Source organism: Dermacentor silvarum, chromosome 4 (genome assembly GCF_013339745.2).
Source record: "Dermacentor silvarum isolate Dsil-2018 chromosome 4, BIME_Dsil_1.4, whole genome shotgun sequence".
Classification (NCBI taxonomy): domain Eukaryota; kingdom Metazoa; phylum Arthropoda; class Arachnida; order Ixodida; family Ixodidae; genus Dermacentor; species Dermacentor silvarum.
The window spans coordinates 99,125,498-99,147,418 of record NC_051157.2 but is presented as its reverse complement, the minus strand read 5'-3'; the positions used below and the strand labels follow the sequence as shown (position 1 = coordinate 99,147,418).

At 47.2% G+C, this 21,921-nt stretch overlaps 2 protein-coding genes across 3 annotated transcripts in view; one reads left to right on the top strand and one right to left on the bottom strand.

Moving 5' to 3' along the window:
• The window catches only part of LOC119450442 (transmembrane 7 superfamily member 3), a 28,674-nt gene extending 22,283 nt beyond the window's left edge, over nt 1–6,391 (top strand). Inside the window, exons 5-10 of the mRNA XM_037713886.2 lie at nt 1,496–1,582; nt 1,666–1,746; nt 2,704–2,856; nt 2,941–3,038; nt 3,772–3,934; nt 5,101–6,391. Coding sequence (XP_037569814.1) covers nt 1,496–1,582; nt 1,666–1,746; nt 2,704–2,856; nt 2,941–3,038; nt 3,772–3,934; nt 5,101–5,339 — 821 coding nt within the window. The 3' untranslated portion in view covers nt 5,340–6,391. The remainder of the gene's footprint in view (nt 1–1,495; nt 1,583–1,665; nt 1,747–2,703; nt 2,857–2,940; nt 3,039–3,771; nt 3,935–5,100) is intronic.
• The window catches only part of LOC119450443 (paired box protein Pax-6), a 57,428-nt gene continuing 41,800 nt past the window's right edge, over nt 6,294–21,921 (bottom strand). Inside the window, exons 6-10 of one of the 2 annotated variants that reach the window (XM_049665870.1) lie at nt 13,834–13,980; nt 11,257–11,339; nt 9,921–10,114; nt 8,941–9,143; nt 6,294–7,938 (exon numbers count right to left, since the gene is read on the bottom strand). In XM_049665870.1, the coding sequence (XP_049521827.1) occupies nt 7,844–7,938; nt 8,941–9,143; nt 9,921–10,114; nt 11,257–11,339; nt 13,834–13,980 (722 nt within the window). In that variant the 3' untranslated portion in view covers nt 6,294–7,843. The remainder of the gene's footprint in view (nt 7,939–8,940; nt 9,144–9,920; nt 10,115–11,256; nt 11,340–13,833; nt 13,981–21,921) is intronic. The other variant, XM_037713888.2, reaches the window with a different exon arrangement.

Below are 21,921 nucleotides of genomic sequence, written 5' to 3'. Positions count from 1 at the left end.
ATGAAGGAAATTGTTTCCCTGTCGGAAAGTATGCAAGTGCTATAAAAGGTTCACTAATTCAAATTTCACTATACCTGAAGGAATGCTGACATAATCCGGATGTCAGATTATGTAATGTGCCGAGAAAACAGCTTAGCACATCTTTAGTTGGCATTAAATTCCACTGTTCTGGTTGTAATTGTGCTTGCAGCCCACACAGAAACAAATTTCCTCAACTTGTGCAGACAGTGCACTCACTGAAATTGATGCGGGAATCCATGTGGAAAACCATGTTCAGAACAGCAAGTCTCACTACCTCGACCGGGGCAACAGAACACGGGCACCTTCTTTAGGAAGCTTTCATTAACACAGTACGCATCATGCTTATCTCCCAGCCCGATCGCTCACCATTCCAAATAATCCAGCCGCCAGCGAGGATGCATCCATCGTGGTGTAGTTAGCGAGTTCTACAGTAGTGTGCAGAACATACAGTCCGGCTGTCGCGCCACATGCATCACCTGCAGTCTCGCGCAAGTGTCACATGCACACGACGCGAGACGCAAGTGAAAGAAAGAAGGAAGGGAAGACAAAAAGTGGCAATAATTTCCACAGTACTTGCAATTATTTTGCCAGTGACGTCCACAATCATGCATGCTCTACGGCTTCAGTTTCAGTAGGTCCTAGTTCCAGTTTTGGTTCGACTGTAGCACTGCGCTGAATTTACTGGGCTCGTTTGCTATGCTCCACTGACAGGTTTGTTCGAATTAACTGACACATGGCCAAATCCTTTTAAATTGTAAGACAACACATACACTTATCAGGACAGAGTGGCGAGTCTGAAATATCCTTTGTCTCATGAGGTCAAAGGATCGAGCACAGGCCATGCCCTTGAACACACTTATGCATAGTATGCACCCCACTGATAGGAATGTTTCTACAAAGGCTTCTATGGCTTAAAAATAGTTGGACAAATGTTGGTAATAAAAATTTTAGTTCCAGATTCCTTTGTTAAGCAACATGATACCTTTATTGTGACATGCTATCCAGTTGTGGCCATCTGCACTGAGCCTAAAACAGCTGAAGCTTGTTCTGATGGACCAATATTTTTTTATTTACTTGTTTTCCTTATGTATTACTTCTATTTTACTCCATCTGATGGTTCCTTTTTTAATTTTTGTTTTTTCACTTATTTTTTAGTTGTCACTGCAAACACTAAAACTTTAAATGGCAGAAAGTAGTACTAATCTTTTTTTTTAAATCTTATTGATGCTTTCGCCTAGTTGTACTGACCATGATGTGTCTTTGACATGGCAGTATGTTATATAATGCTAACAATGCAAGCAAAAATATCTGCAGTACTTCATTGTAGTTACATAGTTCTTGTTCCCTCAAGTGAGTGGAGCCTTCTTGCTGAAAAAGCGATTGAAAGATTGAGAAATCGTGTGTGCAGCAGTTTAAGCGTGATAAGAACGCAACTGGCTGTTATGATGACTTATTTTTTTTTTATCACTTCCAGAGAGCGCCTGGGGTCTGGTGGTTGCATTGCTGTTGAGCATTGCTGGCCTCATCATCTGCTTCAGAGGTCATCGATTCTTTTCATTTCGTAAGTGTCATTCTTGTCCATGCACTAGCCAAGAACACTGATGTATATTCATGGAATATTATTGACATTTCATTCTCTTCCAGAGATGTTCTTCTTTGGCTTCCTTGCATTTTCGCTAATAAGCTTCATGGTATTTATTGCCATAACGAGGGCATCTGCACGTGGTAAGCATAATTATTCATTGGTATCTTTTTCACCAAACACTATCATTGTAATTGTTCCTTTCTCTATCCTATGAGGGCATCCCATATTTTTTACTTGAAAATAACGCTTTGACATGAGTTTTTGTTTTGGCCTCAGGTGCAAACCAGTCGTTTGCGAATGAAACAATCTCGCTTGAAGGGGCTCTTTTTGAGGAAACAGCATATATGCTGTCACTGACGAAATTGAAGGAATTATAGAATGTGTGACGGAAAAAACAAAGGAACTTAAAAAAAATGAGAATTGCACAATTATATATTGGAATCAGAATAAAATGTGTAACATTATCAGATAGAAGGAGGGCAACATGGATTCAAAATCAGGTGCAGGCAGGTAATATTCTGATTGAGATTAAGTGGAAGACAAGGTGGGCAGGCCCTGTAATGCTTAGTACAAATAACCTTGATCAAAGTTACAGAATTAGTGCGAAAGCACTAATGATGGTGACAGCGGGAAGGCTCGGTAAAGGGATGATGTTTTAGTTAGCATGCATAGAGAGCTTTTTGTTGATTGGAGTAATTAGGTTAGAGTAGAGATTAGAGTTGACAAGAGTATTTGTAAATTTCTTGAAAACGCCTTTGTTTTGAAGTGTATTTAAATGAAGAGGCTGATAGTTATGTTGGGAGGAAGTTTCCAAACTCTTGGAGGTTTCTTGTTCACAACAAAGGTCTTCTATGCAAGCCAAGTGCCCACAAGGGAGTCTGGAACACTATTTTGCATATGACCTGATGTTTTACCTGCTCAATGTGTGCATTTTGCATTTTCTTACCGCGATACATAACCAGATGAACCTCGAAGGAATCCTTGAGCAAAGACAATTAGAGTCCATAAATGGGGCTGTTCACACTGTGCCACACACCCTGCTTCGTTTTAAAAGCAAAACACTAACTGAGCGTAACTGTTCACCTGGAACTGTGCAGATGGACTACTGGCAGCTTTGCTCGGAGGGGCGCTCGGCGGATTGCTGTGGATGGCCATCTGGTGGTTATTTGCCATCCCTGTGCTTTCAATATCGCTGTCAGGATTGTTCCTTGGCTTTCTTGTCGCTGCTGTCCTTCTCTTTACGCCTCTAGGTTTGTGACCCTCCACTCATATTCATTACTCCTATCGTAGGCACTGACATTGTTTTTTAATGAATGCCACTTGCTGTCTTGCAGGCGAAGTGGCGTTTCTTCAGAGCAGCCTGAGTTATTGGGTCTTCGTCAGCTGTATTATGCTGCTGCCGACTGTGCTGCTGCTTCCACAGGCCAGGCTGGTGAGTGTACTCACAGGTTTCATGCAATATGCTTGTGTTAACAGTGTTGAGTCAGAAGGATGCTGAGAATTGGCAAGAAATATGGCTGTGCCTGGGCTCGCTGCTTAGTGTGCTAAAAATGTGTTTACAAATTTGCGGACAGCTGTCAGTGGCTTTTACCCGATTCTTCTTTGGTTCACATACATTGACATATTCTTGTAGATTGTTTTGGCTTTGCTGGTATTAGTGCTGGCAACGCAGCCCAAGGCTGTAGTCGTATTTAGGGCGAGTACTTGGCTCCATCATAACATTACCAACTTCCACAGAGTGAAAGAATTGTACCAAAATGACCGCTCATTTTTCTCATGGCTCTTTCATTATGACCAGTAGCCATTTTACTTGTGGTGTATCGTCATGACATCAAACTGCAACAGAAAGCTGTCTTACACATTTCTGTCAAACAGAACATTTATCAGCGTCTGGGGTGTAAAAGCCATGACTAGAACCAAAGTGAAGAGTCTTGTCTAGTCAGCAGCACCTTGTCAGATTTACATTGCATAGGTAGCGGAACTAATTGTCAATCGTATTGTGCACAGTTCACAATGAGAACTAGAACTGGTCAAGGTGCAGGAAGGGTCAATAAATTCTGTACAACATCAGTGTGCATGTTTGCAACCATTGCTTTGTGCCTTGGATGTAATTTGAAGCATGTGACAGGAAGCTTTTCTTTTTTGGCCTTTTATTTTTATTGCAGCTGAGTGTGCTGTCTTGCTGCTTAGTCGGGGGCTACTGCACTATCCTGGCAGCAGATCAGTACTTGGGCACATCGCTCTCCTACGTGGTGCTGAATGTCGTGCGGCGATCCTTGGTTCCAGGTGGTTACCAGGCCAGCAATACTGTTCCCTTCCAGCTAAATGGTAGGTCAGCGTAACCAAGCGTCTGTGTGCTTGTTTGGCGGGTTGTTTTTCTCATTCACTACCACAATAATCATTTGTTTTTTGCACTGATGATGGGCCAAGATGCTACATATTTTGTCTTTCTCGAACGATAAAAAGGCTGCTCGCTCTCTTGAATATTTTAGTTTTGTGTTCAAAGTACATGTGTCACTTTTAGTCGCATCGAAAATTGCTCTGGGTGGCACTTGCATTTTATGGGTTCAGCAATTACAAACTGAACCATTTCTGTGTAAGATGGCATCTGTTTGTTGACACTTAAGCTATACACTAGCAATCCTTAAATTGGCATAGGCATCTGTATTTTGATTGTTGTTTCTGTTTATAATAGTGTGTGTATGTGTGTATTCATTCATCATGAATCGTAAATACAGAATTAGCCTGTGCACTGTGAGATGCCGTAGCAAGTTGGTCATGTCTATTAACAGCATTAGTAACCACTTTCAAAAGTGAGGTGCTCATGCCACATGTAACTCTGTGGCATGTTTACCGCTAACAAGTTAATAATGAGACGCTCAGGAGTAGCCATTGCCGGCATGCCTTTGCAAGGATAAATCCGCCTGTAGATAGCATCGATCCCTCCCCCCCCATCAGGTTTTCTTACTGTGAAAGCTTGATTGCGGAAACTGTCATACGAAGTGCAGCCAACTGTAGCACGATGCCAGAAAGCATGCACAGAAATCCTATTAAGTATACAAAATTTCCTATTGTGACGTGTCTAGTGCAAGAAACTGCTTGCAGCTTATCTTTGAAAGGCGTAGGAATTGCACAGTGAGATCTATTTTTTTTTTTATGAATTAAACTGTGCAACCAGCAGCAAAAATTCTCACACTTGTTTGTGAACTGAGGCTGAGTGCCTGCATTTGAAAAAGCAGTAGCGTATCCATTCACCGAAAAGAGCTTGAAATTAAAAAAACCTAATGCATGTTTTGGAACATGGTTTTATGCTACTCGATCTGCAATAACTTCTTGAAAGGATGCGGGTTAGTCAGTGTAGGTGCTCCCTGCATTTCCAGTCTGTCTCGTTTCATGAAGAAAAGGCAAAAGCCAAGATGTTTATGGCAGCATGTAGCTTCGAGGAAGCCCGAAGTGCCTATTGTGAGCAGAGTGTGTCTTGGTACGAAATGCAGACTTGCTGCTGTCCTTGACGTGGGCAGCGCTCTTTGTGCTGGGCACGGTGCTGCAGCTGTGGTCCGAGCGTGGCCGGGCACCCTTCCCCCAGTCACCGTACCACAAGTGGATACGAGATCGCAGCTCTGCAGGACAGCCCTTGTTGGCGACAACGCCGCAGGTTCCTCCGCCCGCATATGGCAGCATAGGCAGCACTGCACCCCCCTACGATCCACCGCCTAGCTACGGGACGTTCTGATTCAGTGGTGACGGTCTCGTAGGCCTCATCGCCTCAATTGTCTAACCCCTGTACCTCTAAAACGTTCCTCCACTCGACAACCCACCTCAAACCATGGAAAGTGGAGGGCGGCACTGGGACGTCCCTTGACTGAAGTTCTCGCTGCCCTTCAACGATGCTCCTCGTTGATTTTGTATCCAGGCACTCCCAACCTCAACTTGAAGACACTGGAGTTGTGGAGATGTGTTTCCGAAACGATTTCTTGCCATAAAAATTACTGAGCAACACTGTTGAAGCGCAGTGGGTACTCCAGTTGTACACAGTCAAGGAATAGCTTCAAGTCGATTCTCCCGTAGTTCTTGAATATGGGATTTAGCCTCTCTGGTGGAGTGCTTCGTGAGGACAGCCTACAGAATGTGACCGAGTGACAGAACATCTGGTTGTTACCTATGTGTCTATATGGTTGTATTCTATATTGCACTAGTCAGAATTGTCGCAAGTGATAGTATGTTTGTAAACAAATGGGTTTTGAATGAGTGTAGCAAAATGTTTATAACTCTTGTCATAGATAACTGCACCTTGCCCTCTTTTCTGCTAGGAGGTGCCACCTTTTCTAATCTAGCTTGACAAAAAGCAGTTGGCTCGTGATGTCATGTGAAAATTAACTTGCCTGATAACAGCAGGAATAGGACTCTATGATGACTTTGTATTTGTAGATAGTTAATATACTTTGTTATTTGTTGATTCTGATGACGTGATACTCTTTCATTCTTGCCTCTTTGGCCACAGTTCTTTTAAATTCATGTACACTTGTTATAGTTTTAATACCAAGTTAAGGTGCGTGGGGGGACGGGTTTACAAGGTTTACAAATATTTTTGAACAAGCACCATAGCAGGCATTGTAGCTGAAGCTGTGCAGTGTACTGCATATGTCTGAGATAAGCTTTATATAAAGCAACAGGAGCAACCATCACAAACTGGACGTTCACCATTTTCTTTTATTCTTTTTCTTGTCTTTACCGAAACTCTTTGGGATGAGCTATATTAAAAGTATGCCTCTTGACATTTCTAAAGTGTGCGCCTGTTCTGTTTTTCAGTACAGTTCTGTACAAGCTCTCCAAAAACATTGCTTTCAAAGGTCCACACAGATGACACGAAAGAACAAGCTGCCGACATGGCGTGCAAATGAATGTTGCAGTCTAGGGCCAGGTCTTGTTGACAGAGTGCTTTCAGCATTCGAGGTACACGTGAGGGAACAGAGACAAGAAAACGCCACAACTGCACATCTTTAAAATGTGAACAAAAACAAACACAAACGTCACTGTAGTGTCACATTGGATGACGAGGGCAGTGTAGTGAGTAGTTCAGTCACCCACCTAAGAGAGCACACGTATTGTCAGCTGGACTGCATTTGCACCACCAACAAAGTGTCACGTATGCACAGGTTAGTGTCAGCTGGATTGTATTTGCACTGCCCAAGAAACTTGTGGTCAAAAATTTGAGGCTTTAGGAGAAGAGCTGTGGCTTGATTGCGATGACGACATTGACAACACTTGAAACAGCTCATTTGGAAAGTAGAGGATGGAAAGGTCAAGTGACATGTTAAGAACAACAAAAAACGGGGGTGCTCACAAGTGTGGTCGACTAGAACGAAGGTCCTTATATTCACTAGCAACCTTGGTGGCTCTTGCCAGCATCAAATGGTCTCGTCGTCCACCACGGTTGCGACAATCGGCGGTCGAGGCACACGTGTTTAGAGTGTTCATGACACGCAGCGATGATTACAGGAAGTGAAAGCAGCAGAGTTGCTTTGTGACGAGTTGTGCAGTTACTTTTGTTTGAAGGCATTTTCAGCGTCAAGTCCCACTTTGACCAAGTGCATGCTCTTTCGCTACATTTTCGTGCCGCACTCTTGTCATGTGTATGCTGCAACAAACCATGAATTTTGCTACAATGTATATCAGGGAAGGCTGGCTGAAAAATGTAGAATCATTCAGCGGATTATGCTGCTTAGTTAACATTTCAGGAGGCCTGTCATGGTGACAGCAAGGCGGCCATATATTGCGGCATTGAGAAACTTTCCAACATTTAGTGTTGGAGCCAACAGTACTCACAAATTCTGAAGTGCTACCTTGGAACACTTGGCTTTAGCGTAAGAATCTATGCACCACTGTTCTCAACCCACTGCGATTTGCATACACGGTTGGCCGCAGGTCAGCGAGCTGATACATATACAGGGCGCTGCCATTTGAGCAACTGCACGCACTTTCACAAAATGTGACCACTGCTTCACACCCCTGCAAGAAGGGGCACGCACTTTTGCTGCACCATTCATCAGAGTCCTGCTGTGCGCTGGCCGGGATCCGTGCGGACTAGAAGAGTAAAGCAGAGCTTCTTCGTGGGCGCATGGAGCGCGACTAGTCCTTGTTGGCGCATGTGGCCGGGAAGTGGTCCTGGAGGTTGGCGTACGACCTGCTGCCCTTGGCGAGGCTCAGGTCGGTCGGGTACCCAACCATGGGCCATTGTCACTGTAGTCGGGGCCAGTAGTTGGACGGCACCGAGAGATCAGTTGTTTGACCTGGGACTTGCACGGGCACCGTCACGCCAGGAGAGATGACACCTGCACACAGTGAAAGACAATGGTGCTGCATGCTTGAGACTGTGCATGACCACTGGTTCAGCACTGTGAAACCATAGGTGTGCTTACTCTTTGCAGTCCATAGCTTATACAAGCTAAATAGGGCTCTAGGATGCAGGTTTGTGTGGCTCAGCGATTGGTGCATAATAAAGAATATAAGAACTACAGGCTGCCAACAATGACCGCATTGTAAGGCAATCCTACAGAATACACTGAGGAACGTGTAACTTTGTGAGCTGGGCTCACTGTACTAGTTTTCCCCGTTTCTCATGTACATAATATATTCATCAGCGAGTGATAGTACTGTACAATGGACAAGCTAAAGCATGCGCATGAAGACAGATGGTTACATGAGATTAGGCTTTAGTACTAGGGTACAACATGACATAGGGCACATTAATAGCAGGAAATCAATAACCTTTGGCTGGCAAATCATGCCACAATATCCTGAGACAACACGAAGCAAACCCAAGCAATGTGCAGTTGCTGTAAGTAATAAAGCAGTGTTTTGTCAATTCTGAAAAGCTTTTTTGTGTACTAGTGTGTGCATTAACGAGTGCTGTTAGTGACTTGTGATTATAAAGCTTTAGAAACAATTATTTCACTCCTGTAACAACTCGCATATTGCATACCTACACGTGGCCTGAAAGCTAGCGTCCATGTTGTGCTTGCAGCCTCTATCAAAAGTTTCAAAGCCATTGCACAAGTGACGGAAGCAGTTGAGTAGCCCTGTGGTCCAGCATCTGCAGCGCTCTGAAGCTCGAGAGAGCAGCTGCTGCCCTCAGTTTCCGCAGCTTTGGAACTTGGAAAGCCCTACAATAGACTGGTTGATCTGTTCACGACTGAAGAGTCTTTGAAAACTGGCAAAGGTTGCATGCTGCACTGCATAAGCAGTCGGTTCATCGCTGCAGCTTTGCACGATGACGTGACCCTCGCGTAGTTCTACAGTAAAAAAAGCTCGGCTGCAGAGCGAACACGACCCACCTGCAGCACCATGGGGACTGGCACCGCTGACTGCGTACGCGGCGGGGTGTCCGCCCGCGATGCTTCCTTGGCTGGCGGGGTTGGCCGAGGCCCTGGAGTAGGCGCCTAGGCCAAGGGTGTCGTGCAGCATGTACGAGTACGAGGCCGCATCCCGGTGTTGTTGCTGCAGGCATGGACCCGAACCCATGCCGGCGGCCATTGGGCTGCGGACGGGTGGAACGGCAAGATGCAACGTGTCATGGCCAGTGCATTTTGCAAACTATCGCACACAATTGCCATGCACAGCTGGCGTGCCTAAACGTGGACTATAAAGACAATCTCGGTGTGTTACCCCAAAAGGTAGAACATCACAGGGGGCAACACACTACACAAGTCAATCTGGCGAATCGTGTTGGCAAGTTGAAAATTCTTGGGGTTTGGTTTGGCTTCACACTTTTCAGTTAGGTTCATGTTCAGCTCCGGAGAGAATTATTAGTACTATAAAGGAAATAATGGTTTGAACTGGTTTGGAGTTTTTGAAAGTGTTCCATGCAAGTTCAAGCGGTTTCGAAGAAAGAAAGAAACTAATGGCGTGCCTACAGTTTCTGGAAAAACGTGCAGTGCTTTAAAGAGAACATACAAGTTCTTTGAACCGCTTTTTGTATGTACGACCCTGAGCTGAAACCTTTCATTGAACCGGTTCAGCAGAGAACAGCTCAGGTTGAGTTTTTGGTTCAGTTACAGTTCGGTTCGACACTCTACACTGGACACTTGTGCTGTCTATGTCCTGGTGACCTAGTTACCGTACGCGCTGTCTCGGCCATGGCTGTCAGCTCGCCCAAGGCCAGGCGCATCCAGATGCACGTCCCGCGTGCCTCTGTGAGCGGGGCGTGCATCGTGGAAGCTACGCATACCCAAATGGAACATTGGCCTCCGTGATTCGCCGTATGTGCTATTCTGTGCTATATCGCATTGTGGAGGGGACATATGGAGGAGCCCACCTGTAGGAGTCCTGCATGGCGGCAGCCATGGGCTGGCTCAGACCCGGATATCCGGCCAGCGGACCGGCGAGCCTTCCGTGCACTGGTCCCCCTCCGACGGCGGCAGCGGCGGCAGCGCTTGACTCCGCGGCGCGTCGCTGGCTGCGCAGCTTCTCCTCGCGCCGCCACTTGGCCCGCCGATTGGAAAACCAGACCTGAGGCCGTCAGCACAACACGGACCGCCACCCCCCGACGCGCATGCACCCGTAGTCCGACCGCGACCAGCTTTTTTAAACCGTTAACCCTACGAAGACTCGTGGTATATTAGCGCACGTGGCGTCACTCGCCAACTCGGGGGGGGGGGGGGGGGTAAAGGTTTCGCCAAGAGATCAGACCTATCCTGTAGGGTAGCCAGGATTTTTTTTTTTTTTCGAGGGTTTGGTGAGGTCGGAGGCAAGCGGGTGTGGTCGCACGTTGCTTTATCTTTGTAAAAAGTTTTTTTTTTTTTCTATGCCCCTGCCCCCCCCCCCCCCCCCCCCCTGGTTACATCTACTAAAAATTAAACGCGAAAAAAAAAAAAAAACTAGCAAGGTTACGACCGGCTTTCCACACGCGTGCGAGAGAACTGCACGTGTGCACAGATTTTGTTTTACACCGCTCGTGCGGACCCAGTGTAAACCGAAATTTGTGCCGACATGTGCAGTTTTCCGCACGCGTGCGGATTGAGCTGACGTCGCCGGCACGCTTTTTCATCGCGTACAAGGACCTAAACGCCGCGTGAAGCTGGCGATAATAATACCGGCAAAGGAAGGCTTCTGGAGATAAGCTGAGATTATGCAAGTTTGCAGCCTTCATTTTCTCTTCTAGTAATCAACCTCTTGCTACGGAATTAACGAAAAAAGTTCGAGCAGAATTCAACTACGAAGCCTACCCATGCCTGCGAACAGCATTCTTTTGGGACGAAAATGATTTTATCGCACTCTTAATGGATGTTATTTCTATGTACACTTTATTGGTTGTCTATCTTATCACGGATGTATAACTGGTGATCTTTTTAGGTTATGATGATTATTATGTAGAGCGGCACATATCCAGTGACTAAAGTTGTTTTTAGACTGCACTCTCTTCGGGATTAACCCATATTCTTGGTTAGATAGACAGCCGGAAAGAAAACTGCTCTGAGAATACCAAGAATGCGATTTGTATTAAAACAATTTTTTTAAGATTGCATTATCACTCAATGTAAACTTATGGCGTTTCTCTTTAGTGTCCCTCTAGCATTCAGCGTTTCATACGCGCTGTCCAATCAGGCTTCAGGTTTCGAAAAGAAGCGCCACCTACAAACGTAGACACGTACCTGGATTCGCGCCTCGGGAAGCGCGATCTTCTCGGCCAGCCTCTCCCGGGCGAACACGTCCGGGTAGTGGGTGCGCTCGAACTCTGCGTATACGATTGTGAGTCGCGCATGCGTATACGTACTGAACGCGTATGCGATAACGCGCGGAGTGCGACGGTCGTTCCGCTTGGTGTTTAGATCTCAAGAGAACGTGATATGCATACTCAACGAATTAAAGTAAAAGCGAATTCAAACGTTGCGAGTGTTGTTGAAATGACATGTACCGGCACACACCTCGTCGCCTATAGCAAATCGAACCATACGAAACGTTTCCTTCATATATATATGCAGTCGAACCCGGATCAATCGAAACCCACATATAACGAATATCGTGTATAACGAACAGCAGTAAAATCCCTTTGAAAATTTTTTATAAATTTTCATGTGATATATCGAATTACCTATATATCGAAATTTTGAGTGATTCCCTTCAGATTCAATATATCCTGGTTCGACTGTATATATGCTGGGGGGTATCATTGTAGGCAGTCGTTGACTGGTCGTTTTCGTTGCTTCCTCAGTGTGTCGTGAAAGAAGAACATTGAGAAAAGCAGTGCTGCAGCTGAGCTGATATGCATGAAGTACATATGTTCGAATCACTGAATATACCGGCCGTTTTCTTTGTTATTTTTTTCTTTCTTTTTTTTTTTAGACCATACAGAATGTTTAAAGATCGCCTGTGGCAGATAGTATAATTATAGTCATTTAGCTGGATTACTCAAAAAGGCGGACATTACTTGCACGAAAAATTGAAATGCTGGCCTGCCGACTCACTAACGAAAAATACTAATTAATGCACCTTTTAAACAATTACATTGCAGTATATATTACGATTTATGAATTGTATAGCCGGTGAGTTCGCAAAGCGTGTTTACTTGGAAGGAATTTTCAGGACGGCACCAGTTTCGAGATATTTATTCCCAAAGTGTGGGACAAAAATACGTGGGCATTCCAGTTACTTTTGAGCTTCAATGCATAAACGGTGGTTTCCTAAAAAAAATAAGTTAAACAATAGCGCATTTTTGCCGCAAGTTTCACGGCAAATATCTCGAAACCCGTGGGATCCTTCGAAGTCGTTCCAACTTCCAAGTGGATATGCCTTGCAAACTAGCCGGTTGCAATTCGTAAATTACAATGTTTGCCGCAAAGTAACTAATGAAAAAGATAATTCGTGATTTTTTTTTATTTGTCTATTATGCATTTTGATTTCACGTGGGAGTAATATCCACCGCCTAGAGTAATCCAGCTCAAAGACTACAATTACCCTACTGCCACAGGTGATTTTAAAAAAATTCGGTCTGGTCTAAAAAAAGAAAACCGTATATTTCTAGCTAGCAGCAGTGCTCATCACGATCGCAGCTCAGGCCGCATAAGCATACTGACAGAGCATATACTTGCTAATTTGACGAGTTATACCTTCAACGTACAATTTCTGTCAACATGAAACCAAACACCTACGATGCAACCATATAATATAGGTAGTAGTAGTAGTAGTAGTAGTAGTAGTAGTAGTAGTAGTAGTAGTAGTAGTAGTAGTAGTAGTAGTAGTAGTAGTAGTAACAACTTTATTTATCCTTTTTACAAGGAAAGGGGCGGCGGGGTAGAGGGGGGAAGGGGTCTACTCAAGGTAGTCCTCCGCTACCCTCTCAGCCCACCCCAGGATGGCCTCCTGAACGTCGGGCCTGGAGCTGCGCAAGGCAGCCCCCCACTGCTCCTCACTAGTAATTAAATTGTTAAGGGGAGGGGGTAATGAGTGTTGAGGGCATCCCCACATTATGTGGTCGAGATTGGCCTTGGCCGCTGAGCAGAAGCGGCAGGCCGGGGGAGGGTAGAGAGAAGGGTGAATGACGTGTAGAAAGTGAGGGGAGGGCTATGTGCGAGTCTGTAGCTGCCGCCACAGGATCTCGCGTTTACGTGGAGAATTACGTGCCAAGGGAGGGTAAATGTCAGACGATCGAATGTATAATGTGCACAGATGTCGTGGAATGTGAGAAGGCGATTTCGCGCGCAAAACGGCCTCTCGGAAGCAACGATTTGCGACTCACCTAATGCCCGCGCCCGGTGCGTTAATCCTCGGGCGCTGGCGTGAGCCACCTCGTTGCCGGCGAGACCCGCGTGTGCTGGTGTCCAAATCAGGCCTACGTCTACCTATGATGACCGAACACCCTAGGTCTTATAATTGTATTTTGCACCGTGTATCCCAATTTTTTTAAACATCTTGGTTAACGTTAGCAAACGGTCGCACGCATCTCCCCGCTCTATAGAATCGCGAGCAAAAAGCTTTCGAGAGCAGGCCAGCAACGAAAGTTTATTATTATTATTATTATTATTATTATTATTATTATTATTATTATTATTATTATTATTATTATTATTATTATTATTATTATTATTATTTGCGTGGCAATGCCGCCTTGAATGACAGCTCCACTGCACTGATCGAACAGTGTAGCACCATTAGACTACAGGCTAAGAAGAATAAAAAAAAATTAATTTCGTGGTCTCCAAACATTCGCTGTTTGCAAACAACACGCTCACCTTTCTCGAGCGCCTCGATCTGCTCGTTGGTGAAGGATGTCCGGTTCCGCTGCAGCTTGCGCTTCAGCCGCAGCCGCATCTGCGAGTCCTCGTCGCACGACGAGCTGTTCTCCGAGTTGCCGTCAGAGGTGCCACCGTCGCCGCCTTCTGCGCGAGACAAGCGGCCACGCATGCCTGAGACCGATCCCGCGCTGAGATCGAACGTGATCGTCGCTATAAACGAATTGGCAGATGACGGCAGTCAGCCGAGCTATAATATGCCTTAAGAGAGGGATATTGTGGAGAGAAGTATAGGCGCCATTAACGCGACAGCGTTAAGGGCTTTCAGTGGGCTTCACTGCAACACAGAACGTGGGAAAGCCAGCTTACGAAGACCAAGCTTACACCGATCCCCTTAAAGTCGGCTTCACTTTTAAACAAATGCATTGCTGGGAAGACGTTTTTCCAGGGGCAATATAAGTCGTCTTATATTAAAATCTGAAGGCCCTAGCACCTTCTTTTATTATTTTATTAATTGTTTACTATTGCCCCGACGCGCGCGCGTGTCCAAAACGCATTAGGCAGGCGAAGTCCCAATTTGACCTGCCGAGGATGCGAGCGCCATCTGGATAGCATTTTCGCAAGTAAACTACCCGAGCGCGCCGCTGTTGTTATAGTAGAAATGCTGGAAAACAGGGTTTGTGTTCCCCGTAACAGAATTATGTTTTCTCGTACATTTAAATTACAATCCGACGCCACCATGTCTGTAGGTTCTGGTTCAGTCGTACTTTACCATTTTTCTGACGGATTTCACTGTGAGAAATTCAATTTTTGTTCACCAAAACCTTGCAGCGCGTGGAGGGCCTGCGCGGTCGGGATGCTTCGGGATGACTTTCTCCTCCCCTAACACCTTGCGCCACGCGGAGGGCCTGCGCGATTGGGGCGGTTGGGGATGATTTTCTCCGCCACTGACGCCGACATCCACGCCGACGCCAGATTTTCTGCGACACGGGGCCCTTAACGCTGTCGCGTTAAAATTTCCCCAAGATGACGAGGCGTATTAGACAGTAAAAAAAAAGAATAAAGAAAAGAAAAAAATAGCAGTGAAGAACTGATGAATGGCACCCACTTCGACGTCAGCTTGTGTATAGCGTACTCGCATTACTGACCTTATAATTGGTGTACGAGGAATAGCACCTGGCATCCACCATAATACCATGGAGTACAGAGGTGGTCACGGTGCAACACAGGAGGCCTGCCGAGTTCTTTCCTGAGGAAGCAGCTATATATATATATATATATATATAGCTGCTTCCTCAGGAAAGAACTCGATGCGGCGTTTTAAGTGTTTGCGCTGACGTATTGGTGCAAATCTGTTTGCGTGATTTAGAGCACGGGGAATAAGGTACGGCAGTAATAGATAAAAGCTTGCGAGCGCCGCGAAAGAATTTAGTCGCGGCCAAGACGCATGCACTGACTACCATAGTATGGCTGCTCGCAATTGAGGGTACTCACGTCACGCCCTCCGAATATGCGAGAAAATTTTGATTTTAATGTGCGCGACGAGTAAGTGTAGCCCAGCTGCCCAAGTGGGCGAACAGGTGATACTCGGCGGAATATAGTGCCCTACCAGTAAGCCATGGCCCTTAAAGAAAATTTAAATGCCATTTTGTCAATTGTCATTTGCTTTTCAGGACCGTAATGCGCCGACGTTTACCGTCTTCCGGGAGGCCGGCACCTTCTAAAAGGACACACTAGGGTTCCAAGGTCGCCCGACAGTACACAGCTACTCTTATCATACATATTCTTGCGTTATCGACCTGTTTGCAGGGACCGCGGCTTACTCGGCGTACGCATAACCACCGAGCGCAACAATAACGCAAGAGAGACGTAGAACTCTCCCTCGCGGCCACCACCGCTTCGACACCGCGCCGCCGTTCATTACATACGCGGCGCCGTCCACGTTTTGTACGCGTTGTGCTTTCCTGCAGTTCACGCCCGGCGCGACGGCTTCACCGAGCGCGGCGATGCGTACGGAGAAGCCGACCCCTCGGGCGACGCCGCGCGGACGCAGCTCTTCTTCGCCTTGCCCCTCGACTCCCACCCGCCGACGCCACCCAAACGTCGTCATCACCGCGACTGCTGCGCGTCGATCGCTCAGGTTCCCTTCTTCGCACGTGGGCGCGAATGTAGCGAGAAAGCAGCTAAAAGCAGAAACAATACTCGAGAAAAAGCAACAAGATAGGGGCGCCAAGAGCAGGTCGCCAGGCAGATCCGGATCATCGGGCGACGGGGCGCGCCGTAATCAAGTTTGGCCTGGACCCCTCCCCGTCCTAACGAATCCCATTAAGCGCCGGGGCGGACCCGCCAATGAGCTGTAATTGAATCACGCGCGCCCACATCCGCGCCCTCTCTGTTACAGCTTGGCGCGCTTGGAACGATCGCGCTGGTGCCAGCAACGTGGGGGCCGCGGCGGTTGCAGGTGAAAGTATGCGCGCACGTGAAGACGCCCCCTCCCAGTAGCGCTGATGTAGTAGCCGCCTACGGGCGGCTTTGATCCGTGCAGAGAGGGGGACTTCGCGAAACGCGCGTCTCTGTGTTGGTGGTTAAGAGGAGACCTGCTAATCCGGAACCACCGGCGTGCTCCGGGCGCCAGTCAGGAAGAATGTCCATAAGTGTGCTTGTTCCGATGGCGTTTTTCGGTAATTGAACTGTACGCGTTTCTACTGAGATATACCGAGCGCATATACATAGACCGATTTCATATTTGTCTTTCATCGTTTGTAACCTATCGAAGCGTATGAAAATGTCGGGAACATGGTGCCCGGAAGCTCATAAAGAGAGCTCCACATGACAGTATGTTTGGACTATTTATGTCGCTGCAGAATCCAATGTAATGAATGAATGAATGAATGAAGTGTACATGGGTGTTGCTCTCATCAGCGGACGCACTGTCAACTAACCTTTTAGGACAAGAAGTAGTCGGCCCCACGTACAGCGTCAACGTTTGATATATACTTATTTAAGAAATCGATCAATCAACCGCCAGGACCACGAGAGTTGGTCCTGGCCTCGAGGCAGGTCAGCTGAAGCAGAAACACGGAGGCGCCACCAAGACACTTGCCGAGGCATTTGCTCCATCGTAACAGCCGCAGGAAGCACTAGACGGCGCTGGCAACATGCGAATTTAGCGCATTCTTCTCGGCTCACAGAAGACACGAATGGTCAGTTTCGGGGAACTTCGATTTGGTGCGACAGAGGTATACCCAGAACATTGGGCACCACTGTTTTTTGTTCGCAAACAGCGGGTCCACGTACATAAACGAGGCCCTAAACAAGAATTCACCCCGGCTCTTGAAGGCAGTCAAAACGCAGTAGTGGCCTTTGGAAGCGAGTGAAAGAGAGCACCCAACAAGCAGAACAATCGGACACGTGGCGCCATCTCTACACAAAGCCTACAAGCATCCGTTATTTGACTTCACTTTTTAGGACATCGACTCCCTCTAGCTGGGCGAACAGAGAGAGAAAGTGTGTCTGCGAGAAAGAAGGTTCCCGTGGGTTTCGCGCCTAAAGCGAGGCAATTAGCCGTGCTGATCGAGCAGCCGCCGCAGCCAGGCGCGCGGAAGAATATGGTCGATTCCGTGGAGAGTCGATTCGAAGGGAGCAACATTCCGAAGGGCTTCTTATATTCGACGAAGCGTGAATATAAGACTCCGCGCCAAAACTGCTGCAAAATGGCGATTCGCGTTGCGCGTTTATTCTGGTATTAACTGGATAGTCTGCGAGCCCGACGGGTCCCGCGTATGTCTGATATTTTTTTTTTTTTTCGTACAGCCCAAATCAAAGGCACGTCGACGTGCTCTTCGGCACGCGGTCGCGATGCCTATGGCGTTCGGTTGCCGAGCACGAGGTCGCGGCTTCGATTATTTGCCAATGCGGTCCCCATTTTAATAGAAGACAAATGCAAAAGAGCCATCGTTTATTTAGATTTATGCACACGGTAGAGGTCTCTAGCTGGTCAAAATTAATACGGAACATTCCACTAACGGCGTCCCTCGTAGTCCCTTGTGTAATTTGTGCATGTTAAAACCCCACAATTTAATTTTTAATGTTGTTTTGAGTCTATACAGGAACTCTAATAACGACTTTCGATTAAAACAAAGAGCATAATTTTATCGATGAGAGAAAAAAATTACTTTCAAAATTTTGTTCTTGCGCGTTGCACTGAGCATCAAATTGAAATTTGGCATATGGGACTTTTGATGAGCATTATTCAAGTCGCAGCTATGGGGGGAAAAAAAGCTCGGTGCAGTTAGAAGTATATATATATATAATATACCTCGTTGGCCATGCTGTGACAGCAGTCTTCGCGTTGATGTAAATGCCAGCGACAGATGCGCGAAATTAGAACCGCAAAAGGAAAAGCTTAGCCTACTCCGCGTACTTCTGTGTAGGTGTGTCAGTAGAACAACTGAAAAATGTAAAACGGCCAGCCTTTGCCTTAAAAAGCGCGTATGCTTCAGAAAGCACGTTAGTGTCGAAGCAGTGCACACGACTATATAAAGGCCCTCTATGGCACAGGCGGAGCTTACAATGCCAGTTCGTAAAGCTAGCCGATAACTTTTCATCACAACGTCAACCAAAATTCGAACTTGTCAGCCGTCACAGAAATTGCCGGAGTTGTCCGTATACTATCAAAATGTTCCGGGTCCCGATATGAAAATTTCGGGGCAGCCATTTTTCACGGATCAGTGCCGATATAATTCAAGCCACATATATATCCTTCACATAACGAGCGCGTTGTGGGCACCTTAAGCGTGTCCAAACATGTTTAACCTTTCTCACCCCCCCCCCCCCTTTTTTTTTTCTCCTCTTCTTCGTTACAGCAGAGATTTTACTCCCAAGGAAAAGACCGCCACTCACATGCAGGACTGTGACATAATGCTTCAAAAGGCGTCAACCAGTCTCCTCCGAGAGTAAACTTCGTGTAGGACGAAAATGTTGTCTAGGTTTGGGGAACCGAACCCAGCACCATTGCCTGGTAACGGCAGTACGTCTGTCCCTGTACAGCTGCATGGCTCACCAGTTATATGGTGCTTCGCGGTCGCTTCAGCTTCAATTCATGGCTTGCATGGACACGTGCGTTCCGGTGAAGGAGAGACGTAAAAACCGCGGTGTGCTGACATTTAGAGGCGCTTAAAGAATTTTATACGGCTTGAGCCCCGGGAGTCAAAACCAACGGATTCAATGATCGCAAGAGCCGCGGCACAACTTCTCGTTCGTATCGACATCCACGCACTTCACACTTCGAGCAATCTGCGCGCTGCGGATCAGAACCTAATAGCTCTCGGCAAACACATTTTTCCGCGTTTACACGCGGAAAGGAAAAAAATAAATAATAATAAAGCAAACAAATTAAATCCAATGAGAGGCCGCCGTACACGCGAGAAGCATTCTTAATCGCGAAACGAGAGCGACCGACTCGGCGTGCCCCATCCCTCGTTGTTCCAACCCGAGTCGCGGCCCTCTGCGGAACTGATGCCCTCGGGAGAACCCCGGGTAAACTGCGCCGCGAGCAAAACTAGGCGGTGAACGGCGTGTCCGCAACCTCGGCACGCCCGTTCCTTGTCTACAGTTGAGAATACTCGCCGCCGCAGAGGGTGCGCGCCGGGGAAGGAAAGGCTATAGGAAAGAAGGCAGGGGCTGCGGGGGTAACTGTTTCGCGTTGAAAAACGAAACACGCGCCAAGCGAGCGGCGATGCCGCTCGGCTCAGTTCCCCAGAGGTGATGAGAGTCCCGGGGAGCAGCGCTAGGGTGGTTTGGAGGAGGCGTGGAGCGTCCCGCAGGAGTTTGTACAGTCCAAACCAGCGCCTCCCTCTCTTTGGGCCGGGGCATATATATATATATATATATATATATATATATATATACACTCCCGCGTAGGGCTTTTCCCGGTTTCTCCCGTATACAAGCTCTCAACACAAGCTCCCTCCCTCCCTCCCTCTCTCTCGGGCGCAAACAGGATTATCCTAATTTGGTCGTTACAGGGGGCTAAAGTGTTTGGGAAACCCGGTCGTTAAATCGATACAGTTGCGTTGGGCGCCCTTTTTTTTTTTTTTCGTTCCCGGCCTCCCGCGTCGCCCGCTTCAACATCTCGCTCCCGCTCCTCCGCTGCCGTTGTGGCCTCCCCCGGTTTCCCGAGCGCGCGGCCTGCGTGTCAACGACGACGCACGACAGTGCGCGCACATATAGGGAGTGGACTCGGACTCTCCCTGTTACGCTCCTTTCCCTTCGCCACCTTTTTTTTTTTTTTTCGGCGCGGACGCCTACGCGCTCCTCGCGTTAAAGCGCGAGCTTGGAAAAGAAGGAAAAAAAAAAAAACAGAACGAGGTTTGAGCAATAGGCTGACTGTGTAATGAGGAAACGCTAGGGCCTCGCGGCTTCTACCGCTCGGCGGCAACCCCCGCATGCCCCCGGAGGGCGGAACGGTGGCAACTCTTTTATAGAGTGTCATATACCCCACTCTTGGAACACGGCCTTTCAGTTTCGGCCGCGCTTGTTGGCCTGCGTTCCCGGGGATACGGCAGATGAGAATAACGCCCTGTTTCCTTCCACGTCCATTCACGCCCATTGTGCGTCCCTCACTCCTCTCTTTATAGGACGCGAGGAAACAGTGAGACGCGAGGAATCTTCTAGAATTGGAATAGATATAAGCAATGGGGGGAGCTGCTGAGCACGAGATCGCGGGATCGAATCCCGGCCGCGGCGGCCGCATTTCGTTGGAGGCGAAATGCAAAAACGCCCGTGTGCTTGCGTTGTAGTGCACGTTAAAGAACCCCAGGTGGTCAAAATTAATCCGGAGCCCTCCACTACGGCGTGCCTCATAATCAGAACTGGTTTTGGCACGTAAAACCCCAGAAAGAATAAGAAGGGAGCAAATGCAGCGAAGTTAGCCACGATGTGGTACTGTATACTATTCGGTTTGCGCACCGCGAGTAGGTTTGATAACTAGGTGCGCGATGTGGTGGACAGATGTGGTGGACACATATCTGGTTCAAGTACTTCGTGTAGTTTATTCTTATTCGATTGCATTCTTCATATTTCATAGATATCCGTGAGCCCAACCACCGAGCCATGCAGATGTATATCGCGACGTATGTAATCATTTATGCCGTTCGACAAACTTCCGAAATAAATAAAAACAAATAGCCGCGCTGCTGTTGTTTTCTTTGTTATTTTGGTTTCGTGACGTGCTTTTACCCTCTGAACATGGTATAAAACGGTCGTGCTGCCATCGCCGTTGAAACGATAAACCGGAAAAGGATGGTTACAAATTTATAAGTAAAAAAAAAAAGGGAAAAAGAAGACTATAGCAGTTTTCTGCTGCCAACCAGTGATCGCACCGAGACTATATAGAACGCAGCTCTTCAGAACAGCGTTTAATCAACACCACCTAGACTACTCAGTAAATCTAGGTGGTGTTGATTTAATTCGTGCGATGTTTCGTCTTTCGCTTACTCTGTTTCACTTCGTGCATCGAGTGTGGTATTCGGGATGCGTACTGTTCCAAATGAGAGGGCAAAGATGGTGTTAGGTTTACCAGCACTTAGCTAGCATTGATGTAACCAAGAATAAAAAGGAGCTTTTGATTCTTGGTAATAAAAACCGCCCAGACCGCGACAGCGTTTCGCACACTTCGTCTGTATACAGGTATTCATTCAATCGCCGCTGTTACCTTGTGCGCCTTCATCTGTGTTCTATTGACCCTTTTCGCGGCGCTCCCGTGGGCGCTGCCATGTTTGATCACGTGGTGACGCGTCCATTGCTTGCCTCAGCCGCCTCCGTTGCCTCCGCGTTTACAATGCAAGCGCGTGACGCCGGCGCGGCGCAGCAAACCTCTGTTTCAACGCGTATCGTAGACGGTGACTGCGTGCACGACACGAAGCTTTGGCCACAGCTTTAGAAGACATGTAAGCGCTTTCAGAGCTCTTTACGCCTTGTCCAAACGGCGTGAGCAGCGTATACGGTGCTTGTACTAAAAGCGGGGCTAGAAATGTATTCCAAGCTGTCCAAGCTTTCCGCTTATGAATTAAATCGGGATCAGTGTGC